This window comes from Pogona vitticeps, chromosome 7 (genome assembly GCF_051106095.1).
Source record: "Pogona vitticeps strain Pit_001003342236 chromosome 7, PviZW2.1, whole genome shotgun sequence".
NCBI lineage: Eukaryota > Metazoa > Chordata > Lepidosauria > Squamata > Agamidae > Pogona > Pogona vitticeps.
The window spans coordinates 7700001-7724761 of NC_135789.1; the positions used below are offsets into that span (position 1 = coordinate 7700001).

The following is a 24761-nucleotide window of genomic DNA, read 5'->3' on the forward strand; positions in this document are numbered from 1 at the left end:
AGGCTTTTTCAGGTCTTTACGCCATCCTCTTGCCAAGTTTTTTTCTCTTTTGTATTTTTATAAACGCTTCTAAGGTGCAATATCAGAATTGACCACTAGAGGGAAGAAAAGTCGATTTGTTGGAATTCCTTTTGCTTAACAGGTAATTGCAACTGCGTGCATTAGTAATACAAAATGCAATAAATTACCTGTGCAGTCAAAACGACTGTAATGAGATTTCTAAGAGCACTGCTTACTGAGGAGTGCTGCCACAGTAAATGTTGTAGTTCAGCTGTTCATTACAAAGTGTTGAAATCAGGAATATTTGTGTGCTTGCCGGGCAACCATGAGGTGGAGGAAACTGCCTGTGGAAGCTGCTGTCCTTTATATCTCATATTAGATCCAGCTTGTATACATTTTAAAATGTTTAAACACACACACACACACACACACACACACACACACACACACACACACACACACACACACACACACAGAGTCATGTCCCATCAAGTCAATTCTGACTTATTCAGGGTTTTTCAGATTGAAAAGACTCAGAAGTGGTTTACCATTCTCTTCCTCTGGGGGGCGCCCTGGGACTGTGCAGCTTTCCCAAGGCCACCTAGGCTGGCTCTCCTCCCAGGAGGCACAGCGGGGAATCGAACTCACTCCCAACCTCTTTGCTTTTTCCCCTTTCACGGGAACAGAATTTTTTCATGGAGATTCAGTAACTCACAAATATCAGCATGGATCTCTACCTTGATTGGATCAGAACAGAGTCTTCCTCGAAGACCACCGGGCAGATCAGGTCCTGATCCGGGCGTGTTTATTCAGGCACAGGACAGCCAATAACTCACTATTTGCAAGCTCTAACAATAAGATGGACCAACAAGAGTCCTCATGATTGACGCACGGTTAAAATCGGGGAACCTCAAGATGTTCACCGGTCATCGTTGACCTGTGAAGATTCGCCAAAAGTGAATAAAGCTTGCAAAACAGTGCATGTGTGTGTGTGTCGTTTAGCAAACGAATTTACCGTTTGCAAAATTGTTTGGCAAATGAACTGAGACAAGCAGAGCAGCCGCTGTAATTTCTCCCGGAAAGCTTCTACACTTCCCCCTTCCGTCTTCTTTCAGCTAAGCTTATGCCGCGCTGATATCTATTATTTGCATCTTTATCCCCTTTATAATCTGTGCTTTCCCCCCCCCACCACCACCTAAATCTTGTGTTGACTTTAATTTAAACTGTTAGCTAAGTTCCTGAATACAGATGTAATCAGGCCCACTTGCCTGGCACATTAATTATGATGTCCTCATTTTCGTCTTGCTAGGGGTCCTTATCTCAATGACATGGGAGAAGAGCTGTTTCATTTAAAAAAAAAAATTAAAAAGAGAGGCATCACCCATACCAGCAAAAGAGAACCTGCTCTAGTCGTTTCCACCACTTGCTGGCTCTCTGCCTCCTCTTTCTTCGAGGATCACATTTCTGGTCAATATTACGGCCGATCTTGTCACGATTGGCATTTTTGAACCTGGTGTTTGGTTATTAATCTTTTCCATCTCAATTCAGAAGGTAGACTTATTGAGTCCAGTGGGCTTACTCCCAGGCAAGTGGGTCCTGCCTTGCGGCCCATCGGCACACTCTGATCCATGTCTCCTCTGATGTAAATCCCACGAGGGCCCACTGAGGGCTTTCTTCCATGTACACTAGTACAAAACTGCTACGCTAGGGCCCAGTTCTACTAGACAAGATGACCAAGGTTCAACTGAGCCAATGTTAGGCCTGTTGAAATTCTGATAAATCCAAACCAATTCCTCCCTTAGGAAGTGAGACTTGGCATATCGCTCACCCTGGACTAAATTTGTGGTCGCCTTGCGCTGTGTACCTGGGCTGAAGGAGGTTTGGTGTTGCTATAACATTGTTCCTTCCTCTTCGACCCCGTTGCTGCTTCCGCTGGTCTTCCTCCTCTTCTTTGTTTTGCTATTTTGCCAGTATAGGTCTTGATGCAAAGTTTTGAATTTTGCTTGAATTCCTCCCTCTGCACAGCAGAATTGCGGGTGCTCACACAGTAGAATAGCTTCAAGCTTTCCAGATTAGTCTCGCTTCCCCCCTTTTTTTTTCATCCGCTGGCATTTGCAGTCTCGGCAACTCACTCTGAGACATTAGAAGGGTTTGAGGCTTATAACTGATCAAACTGACAAACAGGACTGCTTTCAACAAAGGAACTTCAACAGTTCAACAGACTACAAAGAAGGAGGGGAAAGACACAGAGTAGAGAAATGGGGCTCTCTTTGAATTTAGAGTTAGGAAGAAGCAAAGGTCCCTTCCAGTAAAAACTACTAAAGGCAGCATGCCGAGAGAGAGAGAGAGAGAGAGAGAGGTCCAACAGATCCTAGCGTTAGATCAGTTCTCGTGGCAGATCATTCTGGTGGCAGATTTCTCAGGCCAGCTGGACAAAGTAGAACGGTGTTTCTGCTTCCTCTCTGAGAGCACAGAAACAACACCCCAAACAATTTAAGTGTATTAAACACATCTTATGAGATCATCGTCCTCGGGGCTCAATTTATAAATGTGGATTTTCATTTCCCAATCTATCCTTTCTTGATTCAATATGTTTTTCCTCCCCGATCCCAAAAAGAATACCCAGAGCAGCTAATCTCATTAGAAACAGATAAGTGTAAAATACAGAATCATTACGGCATCTGTTGAAAACCATCACCACCAAAGCAATAAAGTGCTACCAGTCAATCATCAACACTGGGAGCAGGGGAGGGGAGGTGGAATCAGAGTAAAACCATAAGGAACCAAGGGCTGAAATTCTGTTGCTTAGAGTATTAAGTTGCCACGAAAGTAGACCACTGAATCAGAGGCGATTTGGTGAGTCAACTTCTCCATAACTTCCATTGATCCCAATGGGGCTCCTCTTGTGACTTACCTTTGTGTTGTGAGTAGGAATCTATCTCATGCATCACCCTTAAAAGCCCCTCTTCTGTTGTCTTCTCCCAGTGGGACTCCATCAACGAAATGGACGAATTCTTCAACCCCATCCACACGTACCAAGTATGCAATGTCATGTCCCCGAACCAGAACAACTGGTTGAGGACTAGTTGGATACAGAGGCAAGGGGCGCACCGAGTGTACGCCGAGATCCGATTCACCCTCCGGGATTGCAACAGCATGCCAGGAGTGCTGGGCACCTGTAAGGAAACATTCAACCTCTACTACCTTCAATCGGATCGGGACCTGGGCAGCACCACCCGGGAGAGCCAGTTTGTGAAGATTGACACCATCGCTGCCGACGAGAGCTTCACCAACGTGGACCTGGGCGTCCGGAGGCTCAAACTCAACACGGAGGTGCGCGGCGTGGGGCCGTTGACCAAACGGGGGTTCTACCTGGCCTTCCAGGACATCGGGGCCTGCATTGCCATCGTCTCTCTCCGCGTCTACTACAAGAAATGCCCAGCCATGGTGAGGAACTTGGCCTCTTTCTCCGAGGCCATCACCGGAGCAGATTCTTCATCCCTTGTGGAGGTGCGGGGAGAGTGTGTGGGGCACTCGGAGGAAAGAGACACCCCCAAAATGTACTGCAGCGCAGAAGGGGAATGGCTGGTGCCCATTGGGAAATGCGTCTGCAGCGCGGGCTACGAGGAGCAAAGAGACTCATGCCAAGGTAAGTCTGGCTGTTCATCCTGTAGGGTCATGAGACTGCACTGGCTGGGGATCCTGGGTGTTGTAGTCTAGCAAGTAAAATCTCCAAGGTCATCAGTAGTAGCGACCGCACTCCTACACTTTGGAATCATCATTCTTCTCTTTATATCTGGAGCGGTAGTTCTCAACCTTGGGTCCTGGAGATGTTCTTGAACTAAAACTCCTACAAGTCTTCACCAGGAGCCGTGCTGGCTGGGATTTCTGGGAATTGTAGTCTAAGAAGGCCTGGCTTACCAAGGTTGAGAACCACTGAGTTAAAGGGAAGCACAAAACAGGATAGAGGAAGAAGGAGGAAGAGGAGGGCAAGAAGGATGATCAGGGGATGGGAAACTAAGCCCCAGGAGGAAAGGCTGAAAGAACTGGGCATGCTTAGCCTTGAGAAAAGAAGACCAAGGGGAGATGGGATAGCCCTTTTCAAACACTTGAAATGTAGTCCTACAGAGGAGGGGCAGGATCTGTTCTCTGTTATCCCAGAGTGAAGGACAGGAAAGCATGGGCTCCAGCGACAGGAAGCCAGATTTTGGCTGAAGATCAGGAAAAACTTCTCAACTGTTAGAGCAGTACGACGATGGAACCCATGACCTCGAGAGGGGGTGAGCGCTCCAACACTGGTGGCCTTCAAGAGGAAATTGGGCCACCCTTTGTCTAATCTTGGATTCCTGCCTTGAGCAGGCGGTTGGACTCGATAGCCTTCAAGCCCCCCCCTTCCCATTCCACCATTCTATGATTCTAAGTAAAATTAGGCACCAGAAAAAAAAACATAAACCAGGCATCTGATAGTTAATATCCTGGAGCCCGGAATTTATTGCAACCCATTCCAATTGTGTATATAGCATTGCCTGAGGTATCAGCACATCTAAAGGCAAAATTGGAAATCCTCACTCCTTCAGGCCGAGAAACTCTTCATTAACTTCAGAGATGCTGTATCCATTTTAAGCAGAGGTTGTCACAATCATGAACCTCTCGCGCATGGAGCATTTGACACGGGTCCAACGGCTTTCCCTCCAGCTGTGCGCGGTTGGCTTTGTTCCCGAGATGTCCCCGGGCTCCATCAGCGGTTCTTTTCGCCCTAATCCTGCCTTTTCTTTGGGCTGGTAGTTATGACAGCCCAAAGGCACAAAAGCAAAGTCGAGAGAAACAAAGTCATCTCCTTCGTCCATCGTTGCCGAGTTCTCTCTCTCTCTCCCGGCTGGGAGGAGGTTTTTCCCAGAGAGGACGTAGGGATCCCGGGAAGGCCTCCTAGCACGCAACTGTATAAATGGTGATAAGGAAACACAGCTGGGCGGAAAACATCGGCGCATAGTGGCCTGGGGCTACATGTGTACAGCAGCCGGCGCAGTGCGTTCCTCGCAGGAGGTTTTTTGTTTGCTTTCGGTTGCTTCGCATTTAGAAGGCGCCAAGCGTTGCCTTGGCAAATACCAACAGCCGGCTTTGTTTGTATTCCGAGGACATGTGGAGGAGCCGCCTTGTCAATGTTCAGCCCAAGGTTACCTCTGCCAAAGTCACTGCCGGGAAAAGACTCATCCGAGTTAGATGGTTACCCGCTGCAGGATGCTCTGTATGAGCCGCACTTAGAGATGGGGTGGTGGATCCATGTTTGGGTAGGAACTTTTGAGAATTCGGATTCTGCTTTGAAAGACTGAGAGGAAGAGATTTTGGCAAACCGAATAGGAGAGAGTCGTTCTGGTATTTATTATTGATTCCGGTCTTTAAAATATTTCCCACCCTGCCTTTTCTCCTTAAAAAAGGCCCAAAGCAGCAAACATCATTAAAAAAAAAGCCAATGCTTGAAAGCTAAAAGCAGTAAGTATGCAGATATTTTAAAAGAATGAAACAAATATTATATTAAAAATGCCAGCTGGAGGGATAGCTCAGTGGCTGCGGAGCCAGAGGTTGGGAATTTGATTCTACCTCTACGAGAAGAGCCAGCCTGTGTAGCCTTGGGCAAGCTGCACAATCCCAGAAGAAGGGAATAAGAAACTACTTCTGAGTACTTTCTACTCTGGTCAATATGACCGCCTAGAGTGGTCATATTGACCAGATAGGCGGGATATAAATAGAATAAATTAAAATAAATAAATAAATAAATTAGTAAACCCTGAAAAAGGGCGACCCTAAGTCAGAAATGACAGTGGCACACCATTATTATCATGGTTATAATAAAAATTGTTTAAAAAAAATAAATACCAAAATACATTTAAAAGCAAGAAGGGACAACGATCGATTTTAAACCCTTCTCAGATAGCCAGTCACGGAGGGAAACCTTGCCTGAAGAGAAAGGTCTTCTCCTGCTTGAGGAAAGACAGTAAAGATGGGGCCAACCTGGCCTCCAGTGGGAGGGAGTTCCAGAGTCTGGGAGCAGCCACCAAGAAGGCCCTCTTCAGTGTTCCCCCCAAATGCACCTGTGAAGGTGATGAGACCAAGAGAAAAGCCTCCCCTGATGATCTTAACACTTCAGTCAGCTCATAAAGGGAGAGGCGGTCCTTGAGATAGCTTCGACCCAACGCACTTCGGGCTATATAGTTTAAAATCAAAGTCATTAGTTCTTAGAAATTTAGCTTTGAACTGAGCGCTCAACCGAGCGTGTAACTTGGTCAAACATGAGACAGCCATCTGGAAGCATGGCAGTCATGCCGACTGGGTTTACATGGCGCAAACGCAACATGATTCTGGCTGCTTTACGAAAAATGACCTAAGATGGCTAAAGCTATCAATCCACAAAGCAACTAAGATTTACAACCCCATGTGTGGTAAGGAGAGGAAGGAAATGGGGTCGAACCTGAAGGAGTGCAACGGAAATCGGACTGAAAGATTTTCGCATCCTTAAATTAAACTCAGGGATTAGTAGTTAAAAGATGTGACTCATGATCATGTCCTTCAAATATAAGAAGGTCTGAGTAGCCACAGAAGACGGCAAATATATGCTAATTTGTTGAACTCATTGATCAGCCCTTGTAGAAAGTGACAAGGGGGTTGGGCTCCATGGCTTTATCAGCCCCTTCCAGCTCAACGATTCTATGATTCTATAAAACCAAATCAAAGACAGAAACTGTAACCAGAGGGAGAAATGCGATGAAATCGAGGTGCAGGTAGCTTTAAGTCCCTACGATAGCTCAATAGTACGGAGGTGGTGGGGTAATGGACTTGTGCTCTGGAGTGTTAGAAGAAATCATCATCTCTGTCCTCCCACATCGAACATTTGTATCTGGAAGCTGAGTCCTGGCAAGTAGACTTCTTTCTTCTTAAGTTGAAAGGTTTCACTCCTCCTCCAAGTAGCTTCTTCAGTCGGAGGTAGGAGATCCCTGGTAGATCCTTCATGTTGGCTTCAGGGGTCTGAATAGGTTCCCCCCATGGGGATGCGGGGAAGCAGACTCTTCAGTTTTCAAAAAAAAGACATCAACCTTGTAAGGACCCAAAACTCAAAGTTCCGACACATTCTGTGAAACTTAGCAATGAAAAAAAAACTTCCTCCCAGCCCTGCGCCAGCTCCAGCTGACACCGCTTGTCTTCTGGGGTCAACGGAGAGTTCTACGTTTCACAGGGATCGCTGCTCGAGCCGCGTCAACGGACTCCCTGCCAAAGCGGTGTCACTTATGCTAACCGGGCTATGACCCACGTGCCCATCAGAGGGAGAGAGCCTGAACCGGGGGCCTGCTCTTCCTGTCCCTCGGAAACCATCATTGCCAGGGAAGAAACAGAAAGGAGCAACCTGGGCTTGTGCTTCGGAGGAGCTCCGATTCCTCACAGGTCACCACGAGGCACATCCCCAGAGATGGCCGCCTGTCAGAGAGACCTGGGTGCTGTCAGCTCAGCAAAAGTTGAGTTGGCCTCCTCAGAGCCCCCTCGCCTGCACTCCTTCACATTCTGAACTCCCAGCATATTCTCCCTGCGTACTGAACTATCCGTCAAACGGGACTCAGAGTTCACCTTCCATACGGTGAGGACTGTTTCCCACCATACATGAAGGAATTTGAGAGGCAGCAAAAGACATGAGTTCGGCATACCCTCATTCGTTCATTCATCCATTCGTTCATTCGTTCATTCGTTCATTCATTCATTCATTCATTCATTCATTCATTCATTCATTCATTCATTCATTCACATGGCATCATTAAAACATGATATTTAAAGCTAAAAACCCAAGGAATTTACTACCTGGCTACTGAGACGTGGGACGTGGGCTACTTAGGGACGTGGTGGCGCTGCGGGCTAAACCGCAGAAGCCTGTGCTGCAGGGTCAGAAGACCAAGCTGTCGTAAGATCGAATCCATGCGACAGAGTGAGCACCCGTCACTTGTCCCAGCTCCCGCCAACCTAGCGGTTCGAAAGCATGCAAATGCGAGTAGATAAATAGGGACCACTTCGGTGGAAAGGTAACAGCGTTCCGTGTCTAAGTCGCACTGGCCATGTGACCACAGAAGATTGTCTTCGGACAAACGCTGGCTCTATGGCTTGGAAACAGGGATGAGCACTGCCCCCTAGAGTCGAACACAACTGGACAAAAATTGTCAAGGGGAACCTTTACCTTTACCTTTACCTAACATCTGGATGACCCAAACGAAGTCAATATGTTTGAACACCAAGAGAAATGTCAACAGTAAGAACAATTGAGCAATGGAATCCGTAACCTTGTAAGTTGGCAAGTTCTTCTTCTATGATGAAGCCCAACCAGTTGAAGCTGGCTAGCTGTCACCTGGGGATGCTTGGCATCTTCATGCACAATTAAACAGAATCAAGATAAGTATTAGGTTTGCATAGATGGAGTAGGAATCTCTATTGCTTGGTTCACATTTTAACATCAGGCAATCTAATTCCCTCTTGTGAGGCTAGTTTATGAGCTGGAGAAACACCATCCTGTTTTGGTTCGCACCCTTCTCTGAATCTTGAAGATTCACCGCCCCCTAGAGTCGAACACGACTGGACAAAAATTGTCAAGGGGAACCTTTACCTTTACCTTTACTGAGATCTAGCCAGAAGGTCCTCCTGAAAGAGCCGTCTCTCAGGGAGGGGAGAGGGATGGGCTGTAGACGGAGAGCCTTTTTGGCAGCTGCCCCCAGTTTTTGGAATGCCCTTCCAAACGACATCCGACTGGCGCCGACCTTACTGACGTTTCGGCACCAGGTTAAAACCTTCCTGTTCCGTAAGGTTTTTAAATGAAGGTTTTTAATTTTAATGGATAGTTATGGATCCAAATTGTTTTTGTAGATTGTTTTATCCGTATTGGTTTTTAGTGTGTCTGTTTTAATTGAATTGTTTTAATTGATGTTGGAAGCTGCCCGGAGACTCTTGCAGAGGGCAGGCAGCATACGAGTCAAATGGATAAATAAGATAAATAAAGGCGGCTTGCATCATGACAAGTCAGTATTTCAGTTTTAATACAAAGTACCTGAAGGTGGCTTACCTCATAAAAAGACAACCTTTGAATCTAAAAACAAGGGATCTACAAAGGTGGCTAAAATAATTAAAAGGCAAATTTAAAGCTGAAGCAATGGGAATATAAAGGTGGCTTACTCTGTTAAAAGACAATATTTAAATTAAATATTTAAAGCTAAATACAATGAGTACGTAAAGGTGGCTTGAACCATGAAAAATAATATTTAAAGCTAAAAAACAATGAGTACATAAGGCTTACACGATTAAAATACTGTACAATATTTAAAGCTAGAAACAATGAATTTACAAACGCAGCTTACATCATTAAAAGGCAATATTTAAAGCTTGAAACAAGAAGTATACAAACAGTAAAAAGGATTAAACAAGTACCCTTTTGAAAAATGGTAAGCAAAAACAGTACCAGAAATGCATTCAAAGCTGTAAGGCATAGCAAGCCATTTAAAAATTCTACTCAGGCAGTCAGTCACTGAGGGAAAGTTTGCTTTAAAGGAAAGGTGTTTGCCTGCTTGCAGATGGACAGCAAAGAGGGGGCCAGGCTGGCCTCCAGTGGGAGGGAGTTCCAGAGTCTAAAGGAGCAGCGACTGAGAAGGTCCTTCTCTCTTGTGTCCCCATCCAATGCACCGGTGAAGGTGCAAGACCGAGAGGAAGGCTTCTCCTGATGACCTTAATACCCGAGCGGGCTTATAATGGAACATGTAGTCCTTGAGATAGCTTGGACCCCAAGTTCTTTTGTGCTTTATGGGGTTAGAACCAGCACTTTGAATTGTGCCCACAAACAGGTGAGCAGCCAGGGAAGTTGCTGTGATGGGCGGGTTGTGTGATCCATGTAACCAACCCCAGTCTGCCATCTGGCTGCCATGTGTTACACCCGCCGAAATTTACTGCACTTTCCAGAGGCAGCCCCACGTCATTTGCATGACCACGCAGTGCCGTCCCGGTATTTTGGACCACCACTGTGTCAGCTCAGACTGGCATAGCTGATGTTCAAAGACGACGGGGATGTGCTGTTGAAACATTTCCAAGGCACTGCATCTGGCAGGTCCGGCATTAACCGACTCTGGTGGGTTACGGAAGTTGTTTCTCCTGCAGCGTGAAATTGCACAAGCGGATGTGGCATCTGCCCCTCGGTGCGATTCATGACCCGCCACATAGAAAAACCAGCCGTTCCCCACCGTTTGATGGAAACATAGCCCGTCTGTTAGGTGTGCTCAAATTAACAAGAACGACAATCAGCCAGCGGACCAGGTTTAGAAATGGACGTCGAGACCTGGTGGGACCTTGGACTCGGGCAATAGGTTGGGGATGAAGCTGGTCCCATATTTTTTATCCTGCTCCATGTAGCTCCAAATGCTCCCTCCACATCCCTGAGCTGCTTTTAGATGCACTGCGCAGCCCCTTGGCTCTGAGCTGCTACCTAGCAGAAAGGCACAGGCTTCGCTGCTGTCATCTTCTCGACCGGCATGTCTGTCTATCATGTCAACCCCTCTGAAGGCTGATCAGCAGATGTTCTCTCCTTCCCCAAAGGAGGAGACGGCGGGGGGTAGAAAGGACCAAGGTACAGATGGTTTGGCTGGGCCCTCCCACTTCATCCCTTTCTTGCTGAGATGAAGCCTGTCAGTTCCCCAAGCAGGTGGTGGCTGGCTAGTCACAGAGATGCATTAGGAGGCCGGGAAGCAAAGACATTAATCTATCACTGTCTAGATACGGCAGTACGCGTTGGAATTCCATGCACATTTTCTTCCAATACTTGTCACCTTAAAAACCCTGAACAGGTTGAGTCCAAGCTATCTCAAAGACCACATCTCCTTTTATATGCCTGCCCAGGTATTCAGATAACCAGGACAGGCCTTTCTCTCAGTCCCACCACCCTCACTGGCATGTTTGGTGAGGACCAGAGAGAGGGCCTTCTAGGTGGCTGCTCCTCAGACTGTGGAACTCCCTCCCACTGGAGGCCAGCTTGGCCCCATCTTGGCTGTCCTTCCATAGGCAGGTCAGAGCAGCGCTGGGGCTCGTTTTAAAAGGAGGTCCTATGCCCATCTTCAAATCTTGCTTTCTGATCGTCTTCCTTTCTCTTTCTCCTCTAGCTTGTCAGTTGGGATACTACAAGTCTTCTCCAGGGGATCAGCTGTGTGCCAAGTGCCCTCTACACAGCTCTTCTGAAACCCAGGCTGCCCAGGTGTGTCGTTGTGAGAACGGCTTTTACCGTGCCCCCCAGGACCGCCCATCGGCAGCCTGCACACGTATGTACTCCCTCCCCCGACTGCATATATGAAGCATGGGTGTGAGTCCGTGTGGGGCCCCATGGGCCTTGTTGGAAATAACACTAGGCATGATAGATAGAGGCAAAAGGCAGGTACGACTCAGAAATCAGCGGAGTGAGGAATTGAACTCCAATCTGCAGCTCTTCAACCAGATACCTAAACCCCTAAACCACTGAACCCAGCCATAGATATTCCAACACAGACTTTTAAAAACAGAGCCTCCGAGGTATCTACCTGGCTGGAGAATCCTATCCGTTTTGCCTCTTTCCATGTTCAATGTTGTTGTTGTTGTTGTTGTTGTTGTTGTTGTTGTTGTTGTTGTTGTTGTTGTTGTTGTTGTTGTTGTTGTTGTTGTTGTTGTTGTTGTTGTTAAACTCTTCTTCCAGTTTCATTTTCGAGTGCTTCTAATAGCCCAATGCTGTGGTCAGAAGAAAAACTGACCTTTGTATGTATTTTGTAGAGCAAATGACCCAAACGTCAACCTTAGCGCTGAGACTTCAAAGGGTATCAGTTGATGGGCGAAGCCTTTTTCTGCCTTTAGAGAGCTGATCGTTTTTTTGTGTATTTTTTTTCTTGATGGTTCTTCCAGGTCCTCCTTCAGCTCCCATGAACTTGCTGTCCAGTGTGAACGGTACGTCGGTCACTCTGGAATGGGCCCCTCCCTTGGACAAAGGAGGCCGGAGTGACATCCTCTACAACGTGATTTGCCACCGCTGTGCGTGGGACTCAGGCCAGTGTGAGGTCTGTGGTGCCGGGATCCGCTTTATGCCCCAGCAGATGAACCTGGCCCAGGGCTCTCTGGCGGTTGCCAATCTCCTGGCCCACACCAACTACTCCTTCTTTGTAGAGGCCATGAACGGGGTCTCCGACCTTAGCCTCCAGCCGCCAAGATTTGCTACTGTCAACATCACCACGAACCAGGCAGGTAGGAGATGCCCTTCCCCATTACAGTCAGGCAAACACTTCAGCTTCTGTGTATTTGTGAAGGCTTTCACGGCCGGGATCTAATGGTTGTCGTGGTCCTCTGAAGATGCCAGCCACAGAGACTGGCGAAACGTTAGGAAAAACCACCTTCAGAACACGGCCAAGAAGCCCGAAAAACCCAAAACAACTACTTCAGCTTCTGCTCAGCCTGTCCCCTTTTCTTCTTCCTTCTCCTCCTCCTCTTCCAGGGCTTGTTCAGAAATGACCATCTCAGGCCATTTCGTAGAGTCATAGAATCATGGAAGGCCATTGCGTCCAACCCACTGCTCAAGGCAGGAATCCCAATCAAAGCAGATCAGACACACGCTTGTTCAGTTTTCTCTTGAAGGCCTCCAGCGTTGGAGTGCTCGTCACTTACAGAAGTATTTGGTTCCATTGTCGTACTGCTCTAACAGTCAGGAGGTCTTTCCTCATAGTCAGCCTAAATCTGGCTTCTTATAGCTTGAACCCATTATTATCATATTTTTCCATGTATAAGACTATGCTTTTGTCTAAAATCTTTAGACTAAAAATTAAGGGTCGTCTTATACACGGAAGTAAGCTGAGGAGAGAACAAAAACAAGTGGAGGGGAAAGCAGGGATCAAAGCGCTTTGATCCCTTTCCCCCCTACACTTGCTAAGCCACACTTACAGTAGATTTCTTAATTTTGGATTAGAAAAGTGGGGGGGCGTCTTATACATGGGGGCGTCTTATACACAGAAAAATACGGTACATGCCCATCTAAGATGATTGAGTGGAGTGCTGCTGCCTTGTACCCGATGTCCTACTTCCACAAAAGAGGACTCCATCAGAGACATTTTGTCAAGCGATTCCACAGATCCAGAGGCAATTTGATAGTCCAAGGCTGCATTTCTAGCAGTGGCTAAGCAGAGGCCCAAGTTAAAACTCATAAACATTGTGGGGTGAAAACGTTGCCCATAAAGCTTTGGAATTTATTTAGATTCCAAAGCAAAACAGGGAGACCAATCCATTTGTGAAGTGGATGGAAGCAAAACAAGGGTACTTGAAGAGGAGCAGGGTTCTCTGAAGCATCAAATATTGCTTTGGCGCTTTAGGAATTTAAAATGCTATTTTAAAAAAAACCACTCATTAAGAAAATGAAAGTAATAAGACAGAACTCCCAGAATGAGAATTATGGGATTCGTAGTCCCAAAAAAATAAATAGCACATCCCTAGAAAAGCATTTGCTAAATTGGAATAGGGAATCATCTCAATTAAGGAACACAATAATTGAGATTTAGAATACGGAATCATAGAATCATAAAATAATAGAGCTGGGTCTATAAGGCCATTGAGTTCAACCCCCTGCTCAAGGCAGGAATCCAAATCAAAGCAGCTTTGACAGAGGGCTGTCCAATCTTCTCTGGAAGGCCTCCAGCATTGGAACACTTACCATCTCTCAAGGTCATTGGGTTCCATTGTCGTACTGCTCTAACAGTTAAGGGTTTTTTTCCTGATCTTCAGCCTAAATCGGGTTTCCTGTGACTTGAGCCCATTATGATGTGTCCTGCACTCTGGGATGATTTGGGAACCGATCCTGCCTCTCCTCTATGCAGGTGTGCAGAGAGAATTTGCACAAAAAAGAAGGAAGGGTCAAATCACGGGCATGTCTGCAATTTCAGGAAGACTACGGGAGCTGCTTTCCTCCTCTGGGTAGAACAACATCAAAACGGATCCTCCATCTCTCATTTGGCATCTCTCATTTGGCATTCGTAGGGTTAAAAACGATGGTCAGCTGTTTTGACCGAGAGAAGAAGGAATAGAAAGATATCCAGTAGATTAAGTTGATGGAGCCAAAGGACAAGATGAGTGACAGCTGAATCCCCCAATAGAACCCAAGAGCTTCTCTGGACACTTCAGCCAATGAGTCACTAGGGAAAGTTCTGACAGAAGTCGCTGTGCGATACGTCTATTACCCCTGCAGACATTCTGCTGGCTGTTTTGTGAGGTTGTAGGGTGAAGAGAATGGCATGCGTCAATGGTTAGATAGATGTTTTCCCCCTTTTTCTGAAATAGCTATTTTCTTTCTTCTTTCACTTCACTTGATTTTCTAAACTTTACTGAACTTTACTGAAATGTTATTACACTGTTAGGACTCTCTCTCTCTCTCTCTCTCTCTGTGTGTGTGTGATTGTAGATGTTTGCTACATGGGCTTTGAGTGGCTAGGTCACAGAATGAGGACACTACATATGCTCCCCCCTTGACCCGGTTATAGACTCAGTTGTAGGATTTTCTTTTTTAATGCCAGGCTGGAAATGCATGGATAGCACCACAGACCCAGAACAGATATTTAGATATGTCTAATATTTAGAATGGCCAAGTTTAGATTAATATTTTTATGCAGTTCTCATATCTCCATGGTACCAGTGCATATAACTTATGTAACGTTTTTGTTCTGGTTTGATGCATTTTAATCCAAATCTTTCTCATCTGAATATCAGGAAAAAACTTCCTAACTGTTAGAGCAGTATAACAATGGAACCCACAGCTTTGGGAGGCGGCGAGCTCTCCAAAGCTGGAGGCATTCAAGAGGAAATCAGACAACCATCTTTGAGATCTGCTTTGATTTGGGCTCCTGTATTGAGCAGGGGGTTGGACTCAATGGTCTTATAGGCCCCTTCTGGCTCAATGATTCGATGGTCTGCATCAATAATGAAAATAAAGACTGCAAATCTACCAGCCCTTACTACTGAGTAGATCATGTACAGAGTGCTGGAGGAAAGCCTACACCCTAGGCTGTCAGAAAGACAGACAAATGGATCCTAGATCAAATCTGAAATGACCCTGGTGTTGAATACTAAGGCGTTCTTAATGAGGAAGGCAGGGTAACAATATTTTAAATAAATAAATACATCCTGAGATTTTTGAGCCTCAGAAGCCAACTCACGTGGCTAGGTTTAAGGGGTCCTGTCGATCGGAACTGTCGTGATTATATGCTGTTAATTTGGCATCTGGTGGAAGCTGGACTCAAGGGGCCCTTGGCCTGATCCAGCACAGGGCTCTTCTGAGGTTCTTACGGTCCTCTTTTGGGCACATTCTGAGAAGGCAGGATTCTCTGGAAAAGACAATCATGCTGGGAAAAGTGGAAGGCCGCAGGAGAAGAGGAAAACCAAATATGAGATGGATCGGCTCACTAAAAGAAGCCCCAGACTAGAGTTTGCGAGAGCTGAGCAGGTCAATTGAGGGCAGGACATTTTAGAGATGGCTCCTTCATAGGTCACCATGAGTCAGAGGTGACTTGATAGCACGTAACATCAACAATATACAGAGACTGCTCGTGAGATTTCCAGTATTTCCAGGAGCCAAACATTCAGGGCAGAATAGAGATGCTTCTCGTTATTTGCGTTAGTTATATTTTTAAAACAGTGGATCGTGGAACCGGAGAAGCAGAAGAAAGAGAAGCAACTAATTGGGGACATAAAACAAGCTTATAAAACGTTGTGGAGAAGCTCATCAGACCAGGGCTCCAGAGGTAATCGGTTCCAGCACTTTTCTGATGTCCCAGAGAAAGGACACCTTCACAGGGTGCATAATTAGCTTCTGAAATTCAACGGCGGAGACACAGTGACAGCTACTAGATTAGACAGCTTTTAAAAATGATCAGATCAGTTCATGGAGGATTGGTCTGTTCGCCGCTCTTTGTCATGATAGCTAAATGGCATCTTAAGTACCCCGCTCGTAGTGTTATTCGAAAAGGGGGTTCTTCTGCATTTATTTCCTCTAGAGCTCTGCAGCCTCCCCGGTGTGGCGTGTTTCAGTTAAAGCTCATGAAAAGACACCCGTATGGGCAGCTCTGTGTGCTGCTAAATGTTGGTTTCGGTCTCTGGCTGTGGAACCAGAGATTGGGAGTTTGATTCCCCCACTGGGCCTCCTTGACCGGGGGGGTGGACTGGATGACCTGCCGGGTCCCTTCTATCTTTGCCGTTCTAGGATCATTATTAAATGCTCGTTCATATGAAGTGCTCTCAGATCTCGTGGAAAGCTCATAAAGGTGACAAAAAAGAATTCTAAAGTGGCTGTATGGGGAATGGAAAAATTACCAGCCAGCCAACTCAAACGCCTCTTTGATGGGGAGAAAATTTTGGAGAATTTAGAGGAGTAATTTTCATAGAATCATGGTGACGTTGGAAGGAGCCTTGAAGACCATCGTGTCCAACTGCTTGCTCAGTGCAGGAGTACAAAGCAAAAGTTATCTGCCAGGGTGGTTGTCTAAATGTCTCTTGGATGCCTCCAGTGTTGGCGTGCTCACCAGTTGCATTTATGTTAATGCTTATTCAACTTTTTAGGTTCATTGTTTTCTTCTTCAAATAATTTGGTATGATGAAACATATGTTCTCCTGACATCTTCCCACCATCGTTTCTTGTGACTGATTCTACACAGGCCAAATATGGAAATGCACAGAAGCTTTAGGGCAGTGATGAGCATAACTTGTTGATCTCCTCCCTTTACATTTTGTTGTGGTCAGGGGTGTGCCACGGTCTGGACTGTATAAAGGGTGCACAGCCCAGGGTTCCACAAATGTAAGGGGGGGGTGAGTGTCGTACCTTGTCCTAGACCACGAAAAATTCAAGCAAAATGCAAGCTTTCATGGAGAAGAGTCAACTTCCTAAGCCTGAGGACCAGCGCTTCATGGATAGTGCAGAAAAATTCTAGTCCAAAATCTGATGGTCAATGTCTGTTTTGAGAGGTGACTTGAGAACTAGGTTGCAAACATCATCTGGGGGATGGGGTACCAAGCATCATCGCCTGTGTTATGGCTGGAATTTCACGCCCCACTTTTAAGACCAAAACTGTTGCTTATTACTTTGTGATTGCCCCTTTCTGCAAATTATCCTCTGTGGTCTTCTTGGCACAAAGTCTTCTGCACGAGTTATTGTGTGTGTAAAAAAAAAAAACAGTACAGAAATGTCCATAGTAAAGTTTAGGGGGTGCAGAAGCCACCCAGCTCTCTCTGTACCCAAATAAAAAGCCCCCCATTTGGGGCCGACCCATCCTGCACCCTTAAGAGCCATTCTAACATCATTGCCAAGTCTGGGTGTGCGTTTGTGGATCTCTTTTAAAATTTAAAAAAATGTGTCCCTGATGGAGATGAATGGCTATGACCATGGAAATGCCATGCCCCTAAATGGGTGATCCATCAACTCCGTTTTAATCGACACCCTCAATCTTAATAGTGTAATATAGCGGTAAAGTTTTGAAAACTTTGCTGGTTGACAGGACAAAGATGCAGTGGCCTCAGCCTGGACCCTCCTTAGCCTCTCAGTCATTGGAAAATCCAGGGAAGACCTTGGGTTTTGTTGGGTGGTTCAGTTGTCCCTTCTTCTATAGCACTAGTGGCTCAGTCTACTGGATTCTTTGTGTGAGAGAGCTATCATCATCATAGGCATCCTTCAGTCTCGAGAGACTATGGTAACATGCTCTGAATCGAGGAGTGTCCTCTCCAGAGCATGAAGCCTGGGTAAAGTAATATGGAGGATAGGCTGTTACCCAAGCAGCAGATCCCCCCTCTCCACGTTGCTGAAATGGTCCAATGGAAAGGCAAGAACCAACGTCGCAGGAGTTGGCAGAATGACACAAACTGCCTTCGGGACTCCGGCTCCGGATTTTGCCTCTAGGTTAACTCCTGAAGCCTTTTCCATGAGTGGATATAGCCGCAAGGCAGTGGAGGTTTGAAATCGGAGTTTTCCTTCTCCTAGATGGGCTGCCTTCCATGGCTGACAAGCCCCAGCTACCCGGCAAGAGCTAAGCATATTAGTATTTAGAGTTCAGGATCAGGAACATTGCTTTTCAGAACTTCAATAATGCCCCTAGTGGCCCTTCCAGCATTCTCAGGAGCTGTGGTTGAACTTAGCGAGGCGTTAGCCAATGATAGATCACTCGTAGTTACCATCTTTGTTTCTAATCAAGATGTGGAAATTGAGTCCTTTTAGGGCTTTACAAAGATGGCCGACACGTTCCTGGGGTCTTCAGCTTCTCCTCTCCTTCCCACTTCCTGTTCCTTCTCTTGCGTAATGTTCTCCGTTTCCTCTTTCCATAGCTCCATCACAAGTGCTGGGCGTCCGCCAGGAGAATGTGGGTCAAAACAGCATCACTCTGCTGTGGCAGGAACCCGACCAACCAAATGGCATTATTCTGGAGTATGAAATCAAGTACTATGAGAAGGTAAGGACAGATTTGTGATTGGGGACCTGCCTGATGGGTCCTCTCAGATAGATGAGGCGTGCTAATGTTTGGAAAAGTTAATAATCTCTTCTTTCTTTCTTTGGGAACACATGCATAATTCCACTGAACTCTAACTTTTCGGAGCTTCGTCAGAATGCAAAATTTATTTCACTGATATTTATATTAATAATAGCCATCTTAGACCTGCAGAGCTGGAAGGGACCCTGTGGGATCATCAAATCCAGCCCTTGTCAAAGAGACCCAGTGGGGAATCGAACTCATAGCCTATGGCTCCACAATATGCAATCCAGCAATTCAAAAGTACATATAATAGAAGGTGGAAGAAATTATAACAGGAGGGGGAAGAAATAAGAAAAAGCATCAGATCAAGGGAAAATGCAGAAACGCACATATTAGATAAATATTTTCCCTGAAGTACTATGTATTTTATAGCTCATCAGTGTGGGGGAGTGGACAGAGTGATGGACTAGAACACGGAGGTCCTGGGTTCAAAATCTTGCTTGGCCATGAAAACTGATAGAAGAGAGGGGGGGAACTGGCATGGGGAAAATGAAAAGTGCCAAGTGGCATAAACGCCTTCAATAACCAAGTCACTATTGGTCACCTTGATCAAATGAGCCATTCTTAGAACATGCATATAGGATATGATGGGCATTTTCTTAGGAGACCACCAAGTTGGTGACATGACATCCACAAAATATTGCATAGATGTGTTTTATATAGCAAAATTCCCATCTAATACAGCTTCTAAGGATTCTTGATCAGTACTGGTGTAGACAGATGGGATGAATTGGGACTAGGTAAATCCCACTGATTCGATGGCGGAGATCCTGTTCCTTAGTGTAGTAAGCCACAATTTGAAAAGGTCTCCAGTGAATCAGTGGAACCTCCTGACGAGTTGACTCAGCAAACCCGAACGATTCAATGGTCTGTTTTAGTTATGACTGTACGTTGAGCAACAGGATTCCAGTGAATGGGAATCCTGTTTGCTCCTCCAATTGCTGCTGACAACTGAGTTCGAAGCCCAAATACCTAATCTCATATCTGGAGTCATGCAACTCTTACTTGGCATTAGGTTTCATCTACTCTAGTGCCTTTTTTCCAGGTGCATCTGGAGGTACCAACGCCCTGGTATATGGTATCTCAGCCTTCTCTTAATTTCCAGGCTCTGTTTAGGCAGAAAGGCATATGTGGCTTGCCACCGGTTTTTAAGCTTGCATTGAAAGCCGTCCAGAAGCACCTCTCTGCCCTGATTAGACAACAAGACCAAAAGGAACCCTAATGCAATTGCATCAAAAATTTCATGCACACATGCGCATAAGTGCATTGATTAAACTGCAAGGTAACAGGAATGGCTAATACAATTGCCTCCCAATCCCATCTCGCTGGGATTTATTAAAAACATAGATCCACGGGTACGTTTCGGTAACCTGAAAGGAAAGCTAACCACCCCATGAACTCAGGCCTGTGGTGAGGGGTCAGCTTGCCCATTCTAATGGCGCTTTTAGAAATTCTTCAACTCAGGCAGGCCAAGCAGAAGTGGAAGGGGGTATGAGTGGAAAAATCAGACCCTCTGCACACGGTTGCCGAAACGTGGCTGCTTCTCTTGGGCGTGGCTGGGTGCGACGTGGCTTTCTGTTCCTCCAGGACAAAGAGATGCAGAGCTATTCCACCCTGAAGTCAAAAGGCAACGGCACAACCATCTCGGGTCTGAAACCTGCGACCCGCTACATCTTCCAGGTCCGAGCCCGCACCTCGGCCGGATGCGGCAAGTTCAGCCAGGCGGTGGAAGTGGAGACGACGAAAGCAAGTGAGGCAAAGCTGGGGGGGGGGGGGGGAAGAGAAGTGTGGCATGCCCAAGCATGGGGTGTGGGACATGAAGGGCTGGAAAACCCAGAGTGAGGAAACACTCACTGGGTTGCTTTGTTTTCTCTGAAGTTCTAAGCCCTACATCATACCGAGTAAAAAGGTAAAGGTTCCCCTTGACATTTTTAGTCCAGTCATGTCTGACTCTAGGGGGCGGCGCTCATCCCGGTTTTCAAGCCGTAGAGCCAGCGCTTGTCCGAAGGCAGTTTCCGTTGTCACGTGGCCAGCATAACTAGGAAACGCCGTTTTACCTTCCCACCGAGGTGGTCCCTATTTATCTACTCGCATTTGCATGCTTTTGAACGGCTAGGCTGGCGAGGAGCTGGGACAAAGCGACGGGAGCTCCCTCCGTTGCGTGGATTCGATCTTACGACTGCTGGTCTTCTGACCCTGCAGCACAAAGGCTTCTTCCGATTTAGCCCACAGTGCCACCACGTCTGAGTAACTATTTATTAATTAAAAATATTTTTTCTCCTGCCTGTCTCCTGAAAAAGAACCCTAATATAATTGCAGATGGGGTGGGTGGGTGAATTTCTTGATCATCCCAGAGTGGAGGACACATAAGAATGGGCTCAAGCTACAGGAAGCCAGATTTAAGCTGAAAAAACTTCTTAACTGTTAGAGCAGTACAGCAATAGAACCCATAACCTTGGGAGGTGCTGAGTGCTTCAACATTGGAAGCATTCAAGGGGAAATTGGGCAACCGTCTGTTTGATCTACTTTGACCTGGATTCCTGCCTTGAGCAGGGGATTGGACTAGATGGCCTTCAAGGCCCCTTCCAAGTCCATGATTCTAGGATTCTATGATTTAGTGTACCATCCCCTTGGTTCTGTGAAGTCTAGCAGAAAAATCCAACTCCTTCCTGAAGCTACAAATCCCATCATTCCTTAGGATACAGGTATGGCAGTGAGAGCCCTATCACACTCCGATAAGTAGATACAATCAGAATGCTAGCCTAGATGAGCTTTTCATCGGATCAACTATGACTGCGCTCATGGTTTCAAGTCCCAGTGTGAAGGTTCTCTCCTTGGTAGGAGGTCCAAGTCCCTTGTTAAGAAGACAAGGTGCTAATTGGCCAAAACCCAGGCTCTGTTCTTCTGAATGCCACCCCTTCCTTGCCTTTCATCATCTTCCTGCCCAGGGAAGAAAGGATGCACTGAGTCCAAAGAAGAAAAGTGGGTGTGTCTGCTTGTAAATTTCAGAACATCCCAACTGAGAACCCGCTGCAATCTTTCTCTTCCAGTAGCTCCCCGATACGATACCACTACAGTCATATGGATCTGTCTCACCCTCATCAGCGGCCTCGTCAGCCTGCTCCTCTTTCTCATCTGCAAAAAGAGGTAGGCATAGATCTTTTCCTGAAAGCCACAGGGTGCAGGGGGAAGAGCAACGCTATGTAGGTGCATAGGAGCGCACGGACGGGTGGGGAAAGGGTGGGGAAAGGAAGACATGAATTCAGCATCCACACGAGTAAGTCACAGACAGTGGGGGGGGAAGCTCTTGGCATTTCTCCAACTTCTGCTAGGGAATTGCTCCTTTTCACCCAGAAAAATAAAATAAAATAAATCAAGCATTAAAGTGGAAAGCCGTCAGAGGTGTGAAAGGTTTTCAGTGTATTCCTCTGTGATCACCTGCCTATGGAAAAGGAGGTGAGGGTTTGCATCTGGGGCAATGAGCTCATAACCTTCAGAAAGCATGTTTGTTCCCCTCTTGAGGCCAAAGCTGTTAGGAAAGTAGATCCTCACTTGTCTTGTCCTCACAGGCAGGTAGAAGGATCCAAAAACCTTCTTCTTGCTGGTGAAAATGATGAGGAATGTCCTATCATTCTCGTTGCTGTTCTTGTGTTGGTGATAATTCACGTTTGTGTTGAAAAATTCAAAAATGTTGCACAAAATTGCACATTTTTTTGCACAGAATTATGCAATGTGGGCACAACAGACAAATTGCCGGTTAGGCAATCTGCTGCTTTTAAGAATCTGAAGCACCAGATAGGTTGCTCGCATCCTTCTTGACACATAGCCTTCTGTGCTTGCTGTGTGTCTGGTGCTTTGCTTTCAAAAGGCAAAGTGGGCTACAGACATTTTGCACAATGTCTTGAACATCTCACAGAAGAGGAAAAGAAGCTCCTTGACTTAGTGGAGGCAATTCATCTTGATGCTCAGTTTCTTCTTTTTTTTTCTTTTGAGACAGCCTGCATTGAGAAGAGCAAGGAATTTAGCAACTATTTCTTCTGTTCCCTGAGGCTAGATGACCTAAAAAACCCAGACAAGCTGGAGAGCAAGGACTTTGGGAAGGTCAACGTTGCGGCCTGTCCCCAAAGTTACATATTCAGTGGTGTTGAGGAAACGAAGATGCCACTCTGAGAAAGAGGAGAATGATCTGTTGGATTGGTAGACACACATGTATTAACCTGCAAGAATAATTATAATCTGCGGCCAAGTCAAGTACGATGCTTGGCAACACTTTCCAAAGTTGTCTGAGTATGAGTACTCAGAAGAGCTTGGCCATTCTTTTCTTCATCTTAGAACGGCTGAGCTGGAAGGGACCCTCTGGAGTCCAACTCCTGTCAAGGAGGCCCAGTGGGGGAATCAAACTCCCAACCTCTGGCTTTGCAGCCAGAGACCTAAACCACTGAGCTCTCCAGCAACTCTGGGGCTGTGCCACTTTCCCAAGATTACCTAGGCTGGCCCTTCTCTTATGAGGCACGGTGAGGAAGCAAACTCCCAACCTCTGGCTTCACAAGTGATCCATTGAGAACTAGAGCTCAGTGGTCTGCAGCCAGAGGTTGGGCATTCGATTCCCTATGGTGCCTCCTTGAGAGGAGTTGGGCTCCATAGCGTCCCTTCCAACTCTGAAGTTCTAAGATTACAGGGATATCGAGTACCAAGGATAAATTCTGTGTAGAATTATTAGCCATCGCATTACAGGTTAGTTATTACCACATTTTTCCATGTATAAGACATCCCATGTATAAGACACCCCCACTTTTCTAATCCAAAATTAAGAAATCTAAGTAGAGCTTAGCAAGGGTTGGGGGGAAAGGGATCAAAGTACTGCAGGATAGCTTTGATCCCTGCTTTCCCCACCACTTGTTTTTGTTCTCTCCTCAGCTTACTTCCGTGTATAAGATGAGCCTCAATTTTTTAGTCTAAAGATTTTAGACAAAAGTATAGTCTTATACACAGAAAAATATGGTAATTCACAATGTTGCCATAGGTCATTTGTACAAATGATACGAATACAGATAAATCAATAACAACTGGATGAAAGACATGATCCCACCCTCCCAGGTAGCTTTCTCCAAGACGTTATCTGTCCCACCTGCAGAGACCAGCCAGATTGGTGAAGCTGAGTTTAGATACATGGTTCAGCGTAATGAATAAGTCTTTCGCCAGTGAGAGGTTCCACTTGAACACGGCTGGAACCCATCACAAGTTGAGCAAAAGCGCATAATGTGTTTTCTGTCACCCAAATATAGATGGGGTTGGAAAAAGTAATGAGCGTACCGTACAAAAAATTACAACCAGTCAAAGAAGCAAATTAAAAATATAATAAGAGTCTAACGAGAAAGCGTATGCTGAAATAAATCTGGAACGGAAAGAAAGAGTATGTTTCCCCCCTTTTGAATAATTGCATCGCCTTTGCAAATTACAACAGATTAATTGATTCCTCAACTAATACTCACATGATTAATTGATTTAGGTTTCCTGAGCTGCCAGGCCCTTAATTCCCCCCCTTTTTTTCTATCGCTGAATGTTTTATTTTGTTCCGATTCCTAATAAATCTTACGTCGGTAGCTGTCACCCATCCCGTTCCTGGACTGCACCGGCCTTAACTTATGCGCTTCCACAGATCCCTGGGAAGTTTTAAAAGCTAAATGGTGGAGTCCCCTTGTTATGAGGCAGATATCGGACACACATCCTTATGGGCCATTAGCGTGATGACAGAATTGCCGAGCGCATCTTCCCCAATCCGGTGCACCCACCTCAGTTGGACTATCATTCCAAACAGCAACAACTGGGGATAATGGGTGTTGTGGTGCAGTACCACAGCTTTGGGAAGGTGGATCAATTGTCTCCAATCCGTGACCACCTTGGGAAGTTCCTAGTTTCTGTGTGTGTGTGTGTGTGTGAGAAGGTTGTATTCAGCGATGGCCATGATCAGGACGAGGTTCAGAATAATCTACCGCTATTTATTTTTAAAGCAAAAGGAAGAAAACCATTCCCTGCTCTGTACCCAATGGGCTTCACAGTCACGATACGGTTCATTTTGTAGGGAAAGGAAGCTTTAAAGCAGCAATGGGCAGCATTTACCCTGAGCACCCCGAAATCTGTTTCTTTAGCAGCGATACTAACTTCAGCAAGGATTTCACCCCTCAATGT

General features: G+C 46.0%; 1 protein-coding gene across 1 annotated transcript in view; it reads left to right on the forward strand.

The window, feature by feature from the left end:
* The window catches only part of EPHA8 (EPH receptor A8), a 66945-nt gene that overhangs the window by 21409 nt on the left and 20775 nt on the right, over window positions 1-24761 (forward strand). The window contains exons 3-8 of the mRNA XM_078379120.1: window positions 2986-3649; window positions 11166-11321; window positions 11932-12267; window positions 18367-18491; window positions 20160-20322; window positions 21626-21719. Coding sequence (XP_078235246.1) covers window positions 2986-3649; window positions 11166-11321; window positions 11932-12267; window positions 18367-18491; window positions 20160-20322; window positions 21626-21719 — 1538 coding nt within the window. The remainder of the gene's footprint in view (window positions 1-2985; window positions 3650-11165; window positions 11322-11931; window positions 12268-18366; window positions 18492-20159; window positions 20323-21625; window positions 21720-24761) is intronic.